This window comes from Coloeus monedula, assembly GCF_965178545.1.
Source record: "Coloeus monedula genome assembly, chromosome: 3".
NCBI classification, from domain to species: Eukaryota; Metazoa; Chordata; class Aves; order Passeriformes; family Corvidae; genus Coloeus; species Coloeus monedula.
In genome coordinates this window covers 17,138,438-17,156,391 of record NC_138783.1, presented here as the reverse complement: position 1 = coordinate 17,156,391, position 17,954 = coordinate 17,138,438, and the positions used below count along the sequence as shown (strand labels likewise).

At 48.0% G+C, this 17,954-nt stretch overlaps 1 protein-coding gene across 3 annotated transcripts in view; it reads right to left on the bottom strand.

Annotated features, from left to right (window-relative positions):
* The window catches only part of CLPB (ClpB family mitochondrial disaggregase), a 74,148-nt gene that overhangs the window by 51,315 nt on the left and 4,879 nt on the right, over positions 1-17,954 (bottom strand). For all 3 annotated transcript variants that reach the window (XM_082279065.1, XM_082279067.1, XM_082279066.1), the window contains exon 3: positions 7,371-7,457. In XM_082279065.1, coding sequence (XP_082135191.1) covers positions 7,371-7,457 — 87 coding nt within the window. The remainder of the gene's footprint in view (positions 1-7,370; positions 7,458-17,954) is intronic.

The following is a 17,954-nucleotide window of genomic DNA, read 5'->3' as shown; positions in this document are numbered from 1 at the left end:
CACAGGTTCTGATATGGTCAAACCACCCTTCTAGTACCCCATTTGCATGGCTATCATCACCAAAGAGATCCCTCTACTTCAATTTTAGCTCACAGGCTATGATATACCCTCAGGTCCCTGAATCTGCCTCATTTTAAGGGAAATGATCCCAAATCCCAGTGTAGGACCTTAATCCACAACATTAGCCCATGAGTAAGCTCCAGGTACTGAGGGAGTCATACTCCATACTCCAGCCATCTGCCTTTCCTGCCCTCAGTGACTACATTGAAATGAGTGTTCTTCCCAGGCACTCCAACAGATACTACCTCCTTGTGTTCTTGGATACTCAGGAAGCCCTCTCCTTTACATTCACTGTCTACACATTCAGCATTCTTCTCTGGGAAGTGACCTTCTGTGAGAAGTTGAGCAGAGGACCACAACTGCTAGACGCAAGGTGGTCTGAGAGTGATGCAGCAGGCGGTGGCGGCAGAACTGCTCTGCTCTCCCTGTGAATTACCCTCTGCACCATATTCCCTGTGGTAAGAAACATTTTCATAGCTCTTATGATGGCCAGGAGGCTCAAGTTTACTAATAAGCACAGATATCACTGCTTCCTGGCAAAATCTGTTGTGCCAAAATCCTAGCACTAGTCTAGTAACAACACATCACACATCCAGCCTCCCTTTCCAATCATCTTTCAATCTCATCTCCTGCTTTTGGAATGTGCTGACCCCTCCAGGCACTTCTCCACCAGCTAGATGTTCCTGGAATCACAGCTATTGGTTGTACCTATCCAATCTGCAGGTAATGGGACATTCAAGCAAATTACCCTGTAGGAAAAGTAACAGCAACATGAAAATGCACAGGAATTGTACTCAGCAGTTATACTCAAAGCATGTGAATGTCCCTGGAAAAAAGGAAGGGACTTGCAAAAGTGGGTGATTAAGGGGGCTCCAGGGGAACTGGAGAGAGACTTTGGACAAGGGCCTGGAGTGACAGGACAAGGGGGAATGACTTCCAAGTGACAGAGGGCAGGGTTAGATGGGATATTGGGAAGAAATTCTTCCCTGTAAGGGTGTTGAGGCCCTGGCACAGGCTACCCAGAGAAGCTGTGGCTGCCCCATCGCTGGAAGTGTTCAAGGCTGGGTTGGATAGGGCTTGGAGCAGTCTGGCCTAGAGGAAGGTGTCCATGCCCATGGCAGGAGGATTGTAACAAGATGAGCTTTAAGGCCCTCCCAAACCCAAATCATCCCATTATGAGTGAGTTTCAAAAAGAGGATTCTCTGGCCCATACACTTTTTGTGTTCCTCCTCTTGCTGTGAGGCCTTGGGGCAGAACAACACCCCACTCCAGATCCTAGGAGTGGGACGCCACTGTCCAGCTGGGCTGCTCCATAACTCACCTGTGCTCAACAGCCTCAACAAGCTGAGTTTTAATTTGCTGATCAAGTTTTGATTGGATTAGAGACAGAGCCTATTCATCAGCATGAATATAAATCTAAATTGACCCCGGTGATGACTCAGAGGGCAATGCTGAGCTAGAGTTGGCTGGGCAATTCAATCGATTGGGGAAAGTGCTTTCTGCTTGTAATGGCTGGACTAACATATTGTTCAATAAATAAATACATATATACAATACAGGGGGTGGGGAAATCAATGGTGAGGTGGCGGGAGGTGACTGGGGCTGCGTCAAGAGAGACGTTGTGCCTGGACCAAGGCGCCGGCAGCTGGGGTTGGTGAACCAAGAAGCCTGGTGATCCCCATGACCGTGTGTTATCAGCACAATGCAAACGCCTGGGCGGGTTTTGATATGCGGCTGCCCTGAGCTCTGGCAGGAGCCACATGTCCTGCCTGGACACAAAGAAGATCCTTGTGTGGTTATATCTTAACTGTGTAAAACTCAGCAGGGCAGGAGGGCTGGGAGGAGCTGCTGCTCAGATGAGGCTAAATGTGGATGTGTGCCTTCCCAGGAGCATGTTTACATCTACCTATGGCACAGAAAGCCAGGCACCCGCAGCAATCCTTCATGCTGTGATGTGTTATTATTGACCCAGATGAAAATGACTGACTCATCAAACAGGGATAAAAAGGGATTATGGAATCCAAAAAAGGGAAAAAAAGAGTGGTAATTGTTATATTGTTCAGTTTTCTTTAAGAGTGTGATGGGGTGAATCATGCTTCAAAGGCAGGGTGAAGGCACGCAAGGGAGTTGAGGAGTGTTAGAAGCCCTGCTCCCTGCCTGGAGCAGTAAGAAAACGTGAGGAGAAGCTATTTCTGTGGCTTGGAGAGGTGCAAGAACCTGCTAAACTGACAATATCATATTGTGCCTGAGCTGCAAGACATCAGATGGTGTACATCCCTGAAAAGAAGGATAAGATGGGGGCGCTGCCACGGCAGAGGCATGGGTAACAGCTGCAGGAACAGCCAAGTGGTCACCCAGAAAGGGAGTGGTTGAAAGCCAATGCCCCAGTTTGTAGGATCAGGCCCTCCAAACATTCTGTCAATCACAGCTGAAACCCATGCCCAACTCCTCAGCTCTCTGACAGGTGATGCATTGGGCCATACCTTCTTCCCAAGGTACTCAGATATTTCTCCAGCTCCACTGCAGACAGCTCTGAATGACTTGCCTAAAGTGAAAGGAGTGAAAAAAACCCCATGGAACAGATGTATGTACCTAATATAGATAACAAGACTGCACCAGTTCATCATGTCACTGCCTGTAGACAGGGAACAGCTCCAGATCAGTCACCCTCCACCAACCTCAGAACAAACCCACTAGAATATCACTATGCATGAGGAATTGTCATTACCAATATAAAACAGCCACACAGCATCTCCAATGCACATGTGGAAGAGGCACAGTTCCCAGCAATGTACACCAAGGCAAGGAGCAAACTACTTCTTGACTCCTCTCCCTAAGGAGGGTTGGAGGAGGGCAGGGGATGGGACAAGGCCACGCTGGGCCAAGCTCTGCTGGTTCTGGTTCCATGGGAGAGCCTTTGACCCACAGCTCCTTTGATCTATACAGAAAGGCAGAGAAGGAAATGCAGAGCCGAGGCTCAGGGAGAAGTCACTTCACATTGGTCATTCCCAGAAGAAAGGTGTTGAGAAGCAAAGGTGAAGAAATGCAAAGAGTTCCTGAAGAGGAAGGTAGAAGAAGAAAGGGTGTGCAGGAAGCCAAAGCTGCAAAAAGAAAATTAAGATGAGTAGATGATGTGGGCAAATGTCAAGAGGAATTTGGAGGCTAAAGCCCCCAGTGAAACAGGAAGACAAAGCTCAACATGACCTGACAGTGCGCTGTCAGAAACCCATGCCCTGGGCTGATCCCACAGTATGGGCAGCAGAGGAGGGGGCGATTCTGCCCCTCTGCCCCTCTCAGGTGAGAGCCCACCTGCAGTGCTGCCTCCAGCTCTGGGCCTCCCAAAATCAGAACAATGTGGAGCTGCTGGAGTGAGTCCAGAGGAGGACAAAATGATGCTCCAAGGGCTGGAGCACCTCTGCCCAATTAAGACATGGGTATTGCTGCTGCTGCTACTGTGAAAGCCATTATGGAGCCTAGCACAGGCTTGAACCTCTGAGAAAGGAACCCCTATGAGTGCACCCAGGTGCTCCTCCCCACCGCCTGAGCCATGTAGTAAACTTTGGAAACCCTAAAATCACAGAACCATTTAGGCTGGAAAACCCCTCTGAGATCATTGAGTCCAACTGTTCTCCGAGCACTGCCAAGGCCACCACTAAACTTTGTCCCCAAGTGCCACATCCACATGACTTTTAAATCCCTCCAGGGATGGTGAACCCATCACTGCCCTGGGCAGCCTCTTCCAGGGCTTGACAACATTTTCAGGCTTGGAATTTTCCCTAATAGCCAACCTCAAGCTCCCGTGGCACAATTTGAGGCTGTTTCCTTTTTTCCTGTCCCTTGTTCCCTGGGAGAAGAGACTCACCCCCACCTGGCTCCACCCTCCTGTCAGGCAATTTAACAGAGTGAGAAGGTCCCCCTGAGCTTCCTTTTCTCTAGGCTGATGCCCCCAGCTCCCTCACCCACTCCTCATCAGACTCGTACTCATGCTCTAGCCCCCCCCTTCAGAATTGCTGCCCAGGGGTTGTGCCGATGCTGTGGAACAGGAGCAGAAGAAGGCTCCAGTGTTCTTTAGAACTACTCAAACTTATCCCACTGGGACTCAGACTTTCCATGCTGCTCTGTGCCTTAGTTTCTCCTTCCACACAAGTAGTTCTCTACCTCAGAGGAGGCTGATAAGATTATTTGATATTTCACTGTGACTTTATTTCTGTGGTAATGATAATAACTGGAGTAGCTGTATATAGAAAAAGTCACTATGCTACAAAATACAGACACACAGCTGAAGTCCTACCTGCTTTGGGGTTTCATTTATGATAGCTTTATTGCTTATTTTAACAAATGCACAAACCCCACAAAGCTCTGAGTGTGCACTTAATTAAAGATTAAATACTAAAAATATGCCAATGCTATAGTAATTCCGCCAGCAACAGGAATTACAGCATAAAACCTTTCTTTGCTCCTGTAAACATGGTCACAGCGAATGTGTCTTTAGCCCATGACCCAATTACTACCTGTACCTGGATATTGACTCTGTCTCACGTAAAAAAGGAATCCTAAATGTCCCTCTCCACTAGATCCACCGCTGTATCTCCCCTCCCAGGTAGACACCAGTGTCCTCCTGGAGACCTATCCATGGGAATTTGCCTTAATGCCTCCCCACATTTTGGAAACAAGACATTTCCAAGAGGAAGAAGATGATCATTGTTTTGCTGTAAAAAGAAAAGATGGAACCCAAACTTCCCTTCCAGCACACAGGATTTCATCTTGTAGCTGATGGCAACTGACAGAAATCATTAAAGCAGTGCCTCTGGAATTAAATTAAACAGATGGACTAGGGCTGTCTAATTGGAAGAGTGAGGGCTGTGGAAATTGGGAAACATGACAAAGCTAAAGGACAGGTCACAGAAATCACCAGCGGCACAGTGGAGACTGAAAACATCATTCTTCTCTGAAAAACACCTTTGGAAAGGCAGTAATCTGAGGATGAAGGCTTCCTTTTTCTTAGCTGAAAACACTCATCTCAGTTTCCAGCATCCCAGCCCTTCAAAACCATGCTGAGGAACCTGTGCAGGTATCAGCAGCAGTAAAAGAGGAAGTGGTGAGAGAGCCAGTAAGTTAAACATTGGAATGACCTTGATCTTGTTGCAGGCAAACAGTACCTGCAGGTCCTGCTCAGCTGGCTGCACCTCAGCCATCTCTGAGCCAGGGACAACCCAGCTCACCTCTCCAGCAGCTGCTGGCCTGAGGAGCTAAGGACCAGAAGTCATAACAACGTCAAATCCACCACATCAGGTGGATTACACAGGAATTTGGACAAGGGGGGAGGTCTTCACACTGATTGAGGGAAGGGTTAGATTAGATATAGGGAAGCAATTCTTCTTTGAGAGGGTGGTGAGGCCCTGGCACAGGCTGCCCAGAGAAGCTGCGGCAGCCCCATCCCTGAAAGCGTTCAAGGCCAGGTTGGCCAGGGCTTGGAGCAAACAAGTCTAGTGGAAGGTGTTCCTGCCTGTGGCAGGAGGTGGAAGTGGATGATCTTCAAGGTCCCTTCCAACCCGTGATTCTGATTGTGAGATCAGTTGCTGTGGCTGGAGAAAGCAGATTTAGAGCATAATCTTTTACAGAGGGACCACACTCTAAAAACAAAACCATCCTGCATCTTTGTGCCTGTGACTTCTCCCTTCCCCAGTACACCCTGGCCACAATGTCTAGTCTGAGTTACACAGTTCATCCTGTGGACTAGGTCCATTAGCAAACCATTTGTAAGGGATTTCAAACTCTCTGTGGGTCATGTTCCAGCTCAAGCATTTCCCACTCTGCATTGTGGACATTACAATTCTACAAACAGGATCGTGGGTCAAAACCTTGTCTAGCACAATGCCGGAGCATTGTGCAGACGGAATAAGTCTGGGTTGCATTTATGTTTGCCTCCATAAAGGACAGAATCAGAATTACAAAGGTGGGAAAAGACCTTTGAGATCATCAAGTCCAACAGTATCTAATTACTCTTCTGCTATATGAAGACAAGTTCTACTGAGCTTCAGGTATTCAAGGTCTTCTTAATTTTCAATTTAAGTCAGTATTCATCCAAAATGTGGGAAAAATAAACAGAATTTTCCCAACACAACCAAAACCTTTTTCTTTTGGCCAGGTACACAACAAAGACAGATGCGGTGATAGCTCTGCCCTCTCAGCAAGGACCAGCCTGGAGTCCACACATTTTTTACTGTCAAGATGTTTTCATTAGCATTTCCACTTGATTTTAGGCCTGATTTTAGGTAATTATTGTCCCATGAACAGCCTTTCTCCCTGTCTCCCCTTAGCCTTTGCAACTCGGGAAGCCCTGTTCTGCTTCACCAGTCACTCGGAATGGTCAACAGTCGTCACACTCTGCTGCTGACCATTGTCCACTGGGAAAGGTGGGAGGCTCCCAAGCCCATCCCTTCGTGGACAGGCAAATAACAGGGCCCGTTGCTGCTCGGACATCAAAGTTAAACAAACAGTCCCGAGCCCCCACCTCTGGGCCTGTCTTAAGGAGCTCCCTGAGGAGGTCACGACTTTCAGCTTGTCATAGCACACATCAAAGTTTGCACCACACACGAACTCAGCACATGGATTGGAATAGTGTCACCCGAGAGCGGATATTCAGCCTTTGTGCACTGCTTTAATCCTGTGTTTTCCCAAGTAATTAAGCTTTTTTGCTTATGAACTTGTGACTAAGTAAAGCATCCCCAAGAGGTTGTAACATCAAAGCTCATTCTCCCGTCTGTCCCACATTTTCCAAAATTGGATTTCTTTTTCTCTTTTTTTTCCTTAAATAATAAAACCCTAATTGAATTTAGTTGTAGACTGAATATATTTAGGAGTGTCTTTAAAAGGTTACAAGAAGCCAGAGTGATCATCATGGGAACTGTGGAGCAAGGGCACAGCATTCAGCCTTTTTGCACCAGAAAGGCTTGAACGAAAGCCCCAGCCACAGCCCCACTAGTGAGAAGGGATGGGACATCTCTTACAGGAGCGATTTTGGCTGGTGGGGTACCCACCACAACAACATCCTACAGGTATGGGCTCATCCATGGCCAGAACCTGAGAGCTGCTGTGGAATGGCACCATCAGTTCAGCTGTACCATCTGCAGGACTCGGGAGCAGCCTGCCCTGATCTGTCACACCACATACTGGCCATAAGGAAAGTGACAAGCTCCCTTGAGTTAAGCTCTACAACACATCCCAAACTTTATGGGAACTCTCTACAGAGCTCAGTATGGCTTTAGGAAAAGGGTGAAGTGAGTCAGAAGGATGTGAGATGCACATACCTGGAGTTCCTGCTGATGGCTGCCACCATGAGAGCTGTCCAGCCAAGCTTGTGTCTTGTGTTCACATCTGCACCTTCTTCCAACAACCTGGAGAGGGGAGAGATATGGTCAGGAAGCAGATATGAAGAGAGCACCCCAAGTATCCTGGAGCTAATGAGGGAAAGCAGAATGTTTTACTGTGCAGGCACCTACTCTGGCACAGCCCAGAAGACCCCACATGAAGTTGATTCAGTACAGTTCTCACAGGTGACCAAACTTAAACATCCAGGTGATGGCAATCCCACTCCTTTCAAAGGGTGCAATGCCAACATCTTGTTTTCTTTCTTTCTTTCTTTATTCTATTTAGCCTAATTCCTGAAGAACCAATCAGCAGCAAAATGGATAAACCCAAATTTCAATGACATTTGGATCCTTTGGCTGCAAAGCACCCATTAGGCTTCAGAAGCGGCTCAGCGGACCTCCAAAGCCCATGCCATCTGCAGATACTTGGCACTTTTCTCATATAGCATAAGAACAAATAAGACAACCCACAAAAATACTAGGCACCAAACTATCCTCAGTGCTGTGTCTCCAAAATTTTCTCAGCTTTTGCAAGATAATGGCAAGGGACATGTTCTTGCAACAGATAATTTAGCTCATCCTAAAACAAGTGCTGAACCCAAATAATATGAAATGATAGTTCTCTCTGCAGACCACAAGGAAAGGGGAAAGTTGAGAATTGACACACAAATTTTACAGTGCTCAAGTTAAATGAGACAAACTCTAAACCCTGCATGTTCAAATCATAGAATCACTGAATGATTCACAGAAGGGTTTGGGCTAGAAGGGACCTTGAACACCATCTTCTTCCATCCCCTCTGCCATAGGCATGGACACCTTCCACTAGACCTGGCTGCTCCAAGCCCTGGCCAACCTGGCCTGGAACACTTCCAGGGATGGGGCTGCCACAGCTGCTCTGGGCAACCTGTGCCAGGGTCTCACCACCCTCTCAAGGAAGAATTTCTTCCCAATATCTAATCTAGATCTCCCTTCTGTCAGTTTGAAGGCATTTCCCCTTGTCCTGCCACTGTCTGCCTGTGTAAAAGGTCCCTCTACACAACCAAATCCATGATTACAAACCCATTTTTCCTGCAGGAGCAAGGTGCTGCTGGTATCAAGGCAGGGCAGCCATGGGTCAGGCTTTAGAAAGCAAGGTGGACCATGCAGGAGTCAGAAGTTCTCTGCCCCTTGGCTTATCCTTCTCCCTTTTTGCAAATTAAGGCTTTTCCATCTTCCTTTCTGGGTGAGGCTGTCCCTGCACAGTGCATCTTTCACACAAGCGTAACAGGAAAGAGCTGTCATTAAACTTCCTGTTGGGAGAGCCACAAGTGAAGACACCAGCCATGTTCCACCTGTGCAAGCACCACACTTGAAGTTTCAAAATTCCGCCCAGAATCCCAGGCAAGGAAGTCAAGGTCCTTGTGACCGCTTGCATGCACTGAACAAGTCAGATCTCCTCTTTGAGGACTTGGAGAGGTACACATCTGAACTCGGCCAGCCTTTCCAAACCCCTTGCTCTTGGTCTGCTCTGGTGGCAACGCTGTCAGATGGTTAAGAGTGCTGGTATGGAATGAGTGAAAAGGAGGTAAACGAACCATATTCCTCTTCCTACAGTTGGAAAAAAAAAAGGAAAGCAGGAATGCTGGTCCAGGGAACACTCACAGCTATACCTACGGTGTCTTGCCAACCTTCCTCCACCTCACTGGAAACCTTCACAGTGGTTTCACTAGAAACATATCCCAAGGAAGAAATACACTCTTATATACTGAGGCACCTGGGGTGTTCAACCTGAAGAAGCGAAGGCTCCAGGGAAAACTCAGAGCCCCTGCCAGGGCCTAAAGAGGTTCCAAAAGACCTGGAGAGGGACTTTGGACAAGGGCATGGAGTGACAGGACAAGGGAGGATGGCTTCCCATGGACAGAGGGCAAGGTTAGATGGGATATTGGGAAGAAATTCTTGGCTGTGAGGGTGGTGAGGCCCTGGCACAGGTTGCCCAGAGAAGCTGTGGCTGTCTTATCCCTGGGAATGTCCAATACCAGGTTGGGCAGGGCTTGTGGCACCCTGGCCTAGCAGAAGGTGTCTCTGCCCATAGCAGAAGGGTTGGAACTAGATGGTCTGGAAGCTCCCTCCCAACCAAACCCTTCGATGCTATGATATATGGTATGATAATCCTAAAGTTATGTCCAACCAGCAATACCACTGCCTAAACTTTGGCTCATATCTTGAACACAGCTGAACACAGTTCACCCCACTGACTGGAGAAACTACCCAGATAAACATCATCTGAATAAAAAGCCTGTATTCCTCTCCAGTTGGACTACTTGCCTTATTTGACTGAGACTGGGGCATGAGAGCCAACAGGCAGATGGCTTCAGCCAAGCTCTACACAGAAGCATGTTGGTGAACTCTTCTGACTCAAGTGGTGGTATGACATACAGTTAATGGGTCTGGGTGGACAATTTGTCCACCCTTTTTTTGACAGAAGACGTGGCCAGCACTGGTGTCCTGGTTCTGGATGCTCTGAACTGTTCATCAGGCACTTGGACAGAGACCTAATAGCTGAAAGAACAGAATCATAACTGGCAGCCTTCATTTGCAGCTCCCAACTGTGATTCAGGAGGCTGTGACCACCGTAAATGATCACAGCATTGACAGAAGGTTTATGCTCTCTTTACCGGGGTTACAAGCTGAAGTTTAATGGTAATGAACTATCTTGGCACGTCAACAACAGGACCTTGGTCCAAAGAAGTTTGATACTTGACAACAAATTTTCACATAGAATCCATATCAGATCCAATTTTTATTTCTTTTTTCTATGCAGTTTAATATCTGAAGACCCACTCAGCACTGTGATGGAGATCAGGGATGATTCACCTATAGTCTTATGGGGGTTTGGATCTACTTGCCCCGCACATGACTAACACAGGTCAGGCTGCAGCTCCTGCATTATACAATGGTCCAGTAAACTCATCTGCAGAGTTGCACAAGACCAGCCTTGGTCCCCCACAAGGTATGGCATAGAATTATGGAATCATTTGGGTTGGAAAAGCCCCTCTGAGACCATTAAGTCCAACCATTCCCCCAACACTGCCAAGCTCACCACTAACCCACGTCCCCAAGTGCTACATCCACACATCTATTAAATCCCTCCAGGGATGGGGATTCCACCACTGCCCCAGGCAGCCTGTGCCAGGGCTGGACAACCCCTTCCATGAAGAATTTGTGAAAATATCCTTATGCTTTCTCCTTTGCCAGCACCACATCCCTGCAAGCGAACACTAAGAGCATGTTGCCAGTTCTGCTGTCTGAAGAGCCCTCTCAGACAACAGTCTGCTGAAAGGAGAAATATTCCTGTGCAGCCCCAAAGCTTTCCATCCTGGTGAGGCTGGATGTGCCCAGACACACCAGGGATAGCAGATTGCTATCTGCAGAGATCAGCTCCTGTTGCAGCTCCACTTACAGAGGTGTTTGCACTCACAACAGAGATAAGACAGCCTGACTCAGACCCACGGCCACTGCTGGTCACACCATCACCTGCTCCAGCTGGAAAGACACTGCCTGCGGGAGAAATCCATACCACAGCTCCATCTGTGCCGTGTCCTCTGTGAAGGCACAGGGAGTTGCTCCCCCAGCTGGAAAGCTGCTCGCTCACTGCCACTACAGGAACCAATTCCAGCTCCCGCAGACCCTGAGGAGCCATTCCCACCAGCACCAGAGCTGTCAGGATGCTGCAACGGCAGACATCTTACTGTCTCCCCCTGATTCACCCCAACTGCTTCCAAAAATTCTTTCCCAGACATCGTGATGCCTAGTCCCCTTCCACTTGTCTCTCAGAGTGGTGTGGACCAACATGTCCAAGCTATTTCTGAATTTCATTGTATTTACTTGTCCATTTGAAAGCAGTAACATTCACATCACTCCCTTCCTACAGCACGTCAGTGTGACAGCCTATAGCCACAGAAAAGCCAGGAAATAAAGGCATCTTGATGACAAGGGAGAGGGAGCCTGAAAGAGGAACCCAGAAGGGGCAAGGCAACCCCAACACCAAAACTCTGCAGGTAAGAAGGCAGGATGGAGGCACACAAACCCCTACAGGCTGGGAACTTTTGCCTGGCAATAAAAGCCTTAAAGCCCAACACCAATCACTGATTAACATCCTCAGTAGAGATTAATTAATGTAATTTTGCGAAGTATCAGCCCTATTTGCACTTGGCCATGGTATTTATATGATTTTACATTAAAGGGGCAGAGAGACCATCCTGGTCACCTTCTGCCAGCCACTGGGTTGCTCTGCTGCAAAGGGTCAGTCTTAATTTCATCTGTCATGAGATTTAACATTTCATGGGAGGGCTTGGACTGGAAGTGACCTTGAAGATCATCCAGTTCCAACCCCGTTGCCACAGCCAGGGACACCTTCCACTAGACCAGGTTGCTCCAAGCCCCATCCAACCTGTCCTTGAACACTTCCAGGGATAGGGCAGCCACAGGGATGGGTATTTCTTCCCAATATACAGTCTAACCCCACATTGTGTCAGTGTGAAGTCCCCCTTCTCCTGTTACATTTGTTTTCTCATAAATGGGACCTGCAGTGAAACTCTTCAGCATCTCCCTGTGAGACAAAGGACAGGACATCAGCCTTTATTTAAAATAAAAATATGACATTTTAAACTAAAATATGAGAGATTTACATTAGATATTGGGATTCACATTCCCTGTGAGGCCCTGGCACAGGCTGCCCAGAGAAGCTGTGGCTGCCCCATCCCTGCAAGTGTCCAAGGCCAGCTTAGAAAGGACTTGGATCAACCTGGTCTAGTTGGAGGTGTCCTTGTCCATGGCAGAATGGTTGGGACTAGATGATCTTTAAGGTCCCCTCCAACCAAAGCCATTCTGTTATTCTGTGATTTTAGAATTCTCAAGGCTCTTTGGAGTCACTGAAAAATACCTGTAAACTCACTGAAAGGCTTTTTTCTCTACAGACACAGTGGAAGGACATACTGAATAATGAATTATCTCCATTCCTTAAAAAAAAAAAATCCTAGTCTGCCAGTCAAACCTGTTTAACCATTGTGCATCCAACAGGAAGGATGTTGGAGCCTCTCCTGTGGGATTAGGTTACAGCTTGGAGCAAAGGTACTAGGATCAGTCAAGTAGTTTTCCATTCAGGAATCTAGATCACCATAAGCATCTGGAATGCCACATCACTGAGACCAGTGAGAGAATTACTCGTATCACATCATCTACCATAATATGCATTGACATTTCATTTAGGAGCTGGATTCCTTTTTTTTTTTTTGTTAAATCATTGCAGGATGCTCAGCAACTTAACAGATTTTCAGACAACTGAACTTTATGTTCAGGGTCTTCAGGCCCATCACTTACTTTTTCTCTGCCTGATTTAATGATATGACAATCAATAAAGCCACGACCACTGCTCTGATCCCAGACAGCCAAATGTATTTACCAGCAGGAGTATTTTATTTTAATTAAATAAAATCCTCTGATCAATGTTTAGGATGTTTATCCACATTTTAACCAAGTAAGATCCAGGACACTCACCTCCTAAGGAGTTTCTCACATGGATACAGCTCTATTAGCGCCATTTCCAGTGTTCTCAAATGACAAACTGTTCCTTGACTGCGGCAGTGCCACCAAGATGTCCCTGCCCATGGCAGGGGTTGGACTAGATGACCTTTAAAGGTCTCTTCCAACCCTAATTCTTCTGGGATTCTGTGACTCAAGACCCAGTCAGGAGAAGAACCCCAAGTCAGAGATGGTGCTGTTTCTGACGGGGGAAGTACTCATAATTAAGGGATTCCAGTTAAACTTTTTTTTTTTTTTTAATGGTTTCAGGGCAGAAAGCTGACAGAAGGCAGGGTTAGATTGACTATTAGGGAGAATTTTTTGCCCTGCAGGGGTGGTGAGGCCCTGGCACAGGCTGCCCAGAGAAGCTGTGTCTGCCTCATCCCTGGAAGTGTTCAAGGCCAGGTTGGATGGGGTTTGAAGCCACCTGGTCTAGTGGAAGGTGTCGCTGTCCATTGCAGAGGGTTGGAACTGGGGGTGTGCTTTAAGGTCCTTTCCAACCCAAACCACTCTGTGATTCCCTGATTCTATGAACTCACTGTCTGCTCTGGAATTTGCTGGAGGAATCTGGGCAGAACAGCACCCACTGCTTTGTGCATATGCTCTATTTTACCTCGAGACAGCAGCTCCCAAAGCTTCAGCACTTTGATCCCCGCAGAAGAGATAAAGAGCCCACGTCGGCAGCGATGAGCCTTCTCCCCCCACTGCCCCCGGACAGATGTGCCTTCTATTCACCCCGCCACTGGGGTTCTGGGTGACTGACTCAGTGACACTGCTGAGCCCAGAGGGCATGTTTGAGTTTGTGCTCAGTGCCGGGAGCATGCCCAGCACTCCCTCCTGACAGGTGGAGGAAGAGGAAGCTGGAAACTTGAACTTTTGCAACAACAATAGCTTCTGTTTCTCTCAGCCCTGTCCCAATATGTCACTGTTTAACTGCAGAGTGGGGGACACTCTCAGATGTGCTCACCCTCTTGGGAATTGCCCTCTGCTTTGCAGAAGAAGGGGGGAAGAAAAACATCCCAACTGAACAGTATCTCGGAACACGAAAGCACAATCCCTGCTACAGGCCAGGGAAAGGATCTGCCTGGACAGAAGGACACAGCAAGCTGCTAAAACCCCTTTGATGCAGCTGCTGTCTTCTTGCATAGAGCTCACGGCTGTTTCTCACCCCTCACCATCATTCCAGGGCCAGTAACACACCATGGTGCTCCATGAAAACATATGGACTGGCACACTGGGGGGCAGGGTAGATGCAGATAAGATGGGAAGACAAGGCAAGGCAAGGCAAGGCAAGGCAGAGAGGAATAGCATTTCTCTGCAGCTCTCAAGGCAGGAAGGCTGCTCCCAGGACATGGGGGATCCTGGAGGAATCCTGGTAACCCTAACACTGACAGCCAAACAGGCCATGCACAGAGATCAGTGGCCAAGGAGAAACTCCTGGAAATAAGTTTTCAAAATCAAAGGGAAGCTCTTATAAGGCCAGATTTCAGGAAGTAAAGGAAACTCTGAAAGGAGAGCAGGTCTGAAGGCACAGTGGATGGGCAAAACCACCATAGGTGAGAGCACACAAAGTGGGCAAAGTCAGAGGTACAACCCAAGCATGAAAAGACTAATACAGACGTGCAAGTAGCTATGGCTGCCCCATGCCTGTAAATGTTCAAAACCAGGTTGGTTGGGGCTTGAAGCAACCTGGATTAGTGGAAGATGTCCCTGTCCATGGCAGAGGTCTGGAACTGGATGAGCTTCAAGGTGCCCTCCAACCCAAACCCTTCTGTGATTCTACAGTTGGCATCACCAGGTTTGGAAGAGAATGTGAAACCTTACATGGAGTAGCCCCAGTTCAGGCACCCTAATGCAACAGCTGAGCTGTGTGCCAGAAAAATACCCCACCAGCCTGCCAGCCTGCTCTGGCAGAGGCCAGCAGCAGAAGTGGGAAAAGACCCTGAGTCATCACTGTTTGCAGAGGGATTTGAGCATAATACACTAACTTCTGGCAATCCACTTCCACTGGAGGTGGCTTGTGTTACCTGCTCAACTTACTCTGCGCAGGTCCAAACTCAAGTGTCAAGACTCCCTCACATCCACCAACATTCATAGTTTATGTGCTGTGCAAGCAAGCACTCGGCATGTTTTTAACCTGCTGCCTGACATCTTCCAAGGCGCCCCTCAGCTCCTGAGCTGTGAGGAAAGTGGAATAATTGCTCCCCTGGTTGTACAGGCCACATCCATGGTGGTGGACTGCTTCTCCTCCAAACCCAGAGCTGCTCAGAGAGGCTATCCTGCACTCAGCCCTGCTGATAAACACCTCCACTAACTGGAATTAACCCTATGATGGTTCCCAGATACATTCCACACATCCAGAAACTCCCACACATCCAGGTGTGTTGGTGTCTGCTTTCAGAGAGAGGGATCTGGGATTTAAGGGCTTTAAAGCTGTTTGGGAAAGAACCATGAGATCTCCTGTCTCCCATGGTTGGCTTGGTGCCGACAGCAGTGACACTGCTCTGTGACTCAGTGTGCAAACTCAAACAATCCTGTGAGGCCAAAATACACCAAGAAACAGATTTAAAAGGGCAGTTTTCCAGCTATGTAGTACAGGAAAGCACAGCACACACAAGTCTCCCCAATACTTCATTGCCAACGTGAAGAAATCTGGGCTGTTGTATCTGCTCTGAATTCCCAGAGCCGCAGGCCAAATCAAACTCAATAACCAGTAACAAAACTTCCACTGAAACCCAGTCCTGGATAATTTGGCCATTTAGGAGAAAAGATTAAAGGGGACATTTACATGATAAACATCTTTTCATTCTAAAAACCCCAGATGTCTGTAACTCAGATACACACAGAGAAATGCAGGCCCAACATCATATAAACATGGAGCAATGGAAATACATGTAATTATAAATCATCTCCCTGCTGAAGATGTGTCACAGCTGTTCAGGACCGAGATAAAGTACATGATGGCTAGTGGCCAGAGGCCATCATGCTCCAGGAGCCAATGACACGACTCTTCTGCTCACCCTACAAAGCATTCAGGCATCCCTCGAGCCTCAGTCATGACACTCACAGTTATTCTGTGAGAGAAAATGCTTTAACAGGTACAACACGGGATACCTGCTCCCATAAAGGCCCACCTCCTCCACACAGTGTCTTCCAATGATCTGATGTTCCAAGTAAGCAAAGCCTGACTCACTACAGAGGGATTTTTTACCCCATCTCTGAATTCAAATGCAGTCTCTGAATTCTTTAACAAATCCTTGAGCCAAGAAGCAAACAGAAGGTGCTGCTGTACCCCCAGTCCACTGCCCAAACTGGAGAGAATTGACAAGGTTACAGTTGGGAGAGACCTTAAAGCTCATCTTGTTCCTACTCCCTCCCATGGGCAGGAACACCTTCCACTAGACCAGTTGCTCTAATCCCTGTCAAACCTGGCCTTGAACACTTCCAGAGACAGGGATGGGGGAAATCTTGCTCAATGAGCTCTGCTGCTTACAAACAAGGGAGAAGAGACAAGCACAGTCTGGAGGAAGCAGCACTACGATGAGTCAGAGCCAAGATGAGTGGTGCTGCTTGAAAACAGAGAGATCACTGTTTGGGGCAATCAAGCCTGACTTAGTTGTTTCTGCATCTCCTCCACCTAAAAAATCAGCTTGAGGAGAGCAGACTCAGCTGCAGCAACTGACACAGAGCTTCCTGCCCCACTGCCATGTCCGTCTGGACCCCTGTGAGAGCAGGACAGCACCTGGTCAGCTCCAGATCTCATCACCACACAGATTTGGGTGGCTGCCTGCTGTTAGGAATGAGGCTGATAACAGGCATCTGACACATACTCTGTGTCTCCATGAGTCACAGTTGCACAGTGCTGAGGAAAACACTGCTCCATCATGGTTATCTGGTGAGAAAACTGCTAAAAGCCTGTGCTTTTGGGGTGGCTTATTAGGAGACAAAGCTGGAACACAAAGAATCAATATTATTACTGAATATCAACACAAGTGGGATTGAGGTGGGCATTTTTTATGCCTTTGTTTCTCGCTTTCTCTCCAAATGCACAGAACAACTGAGGCTGAGGGAAATTATCTACATTAATTAGGTGTTATCTTCTGCGCTGGCTAACAGCATGAAGGGCTTGGAGGGAAAAGCTGGTTTGCCACATGCTCCAAAGGGGATGCTCTCAGAAGTTAACACGTTCTTTCACCTCAATGAAAAATTCAGCCTGGTTCCCTGCATTGAACAAGTGGTTAAAGATGAGAAAACTTGTCTGGGAGCTCAGAGGAGCTCAGGGAGAGGCAATCCTACAGCAGAGGGGCTGGATCCAGCCTGTGATTTGCATTCTTCCCACAGCAATACAAACATGTGTGTTCCAGTGAGGTCTGCCTGGTATGCCTGAAAGGCCTGTTCATTCTCAACAGAGTTTAAAATCACTGCTTGGAACAATTACAGAATCATGGAATGGTTTGGGTTGGGAGAAACCTTAAAGTTCAGCTAGTTCTAACCACCTCTGCCACAGGCAGGGACACCTTCCACTAGACCTGATTGCTCCAAGACCTGGCCAACCTGCCCTTGAACACTTCCAGGGATGGGGCAGCCATAGCTGCTCTGGCCAGCTGGTGTCAGGGACTCACTACCCTCACAGGGAAGAATTTCTTCCCAATATCTCATCTAACTCTGCCCTCTATCAGTTTGAAGCCATGCCCCCTTGTCCTGTCACTCCAGGCCCTTGGAGTCCCTCTCCAGCTCTCTTGCAGCTCCTTTAGGCCCCGGCAGGGGCTCTAAGGTCTTCCTGAAGCCTTCTTTTCTCCAGGCTGAACACCCCCAGCTCTCCCAGCCTGTCTCCAGAGCAGGGGGGCTCCAGCAGCCCTTGAAGCATCTTCATGGCCTCCTCTGGGCGCACTCCAGCAGCTCCACATCCTTCTTATGATGAGGGCCCCAGAGCTAGAATCAGTACTTCAGGTGGGGGGGTCTCAT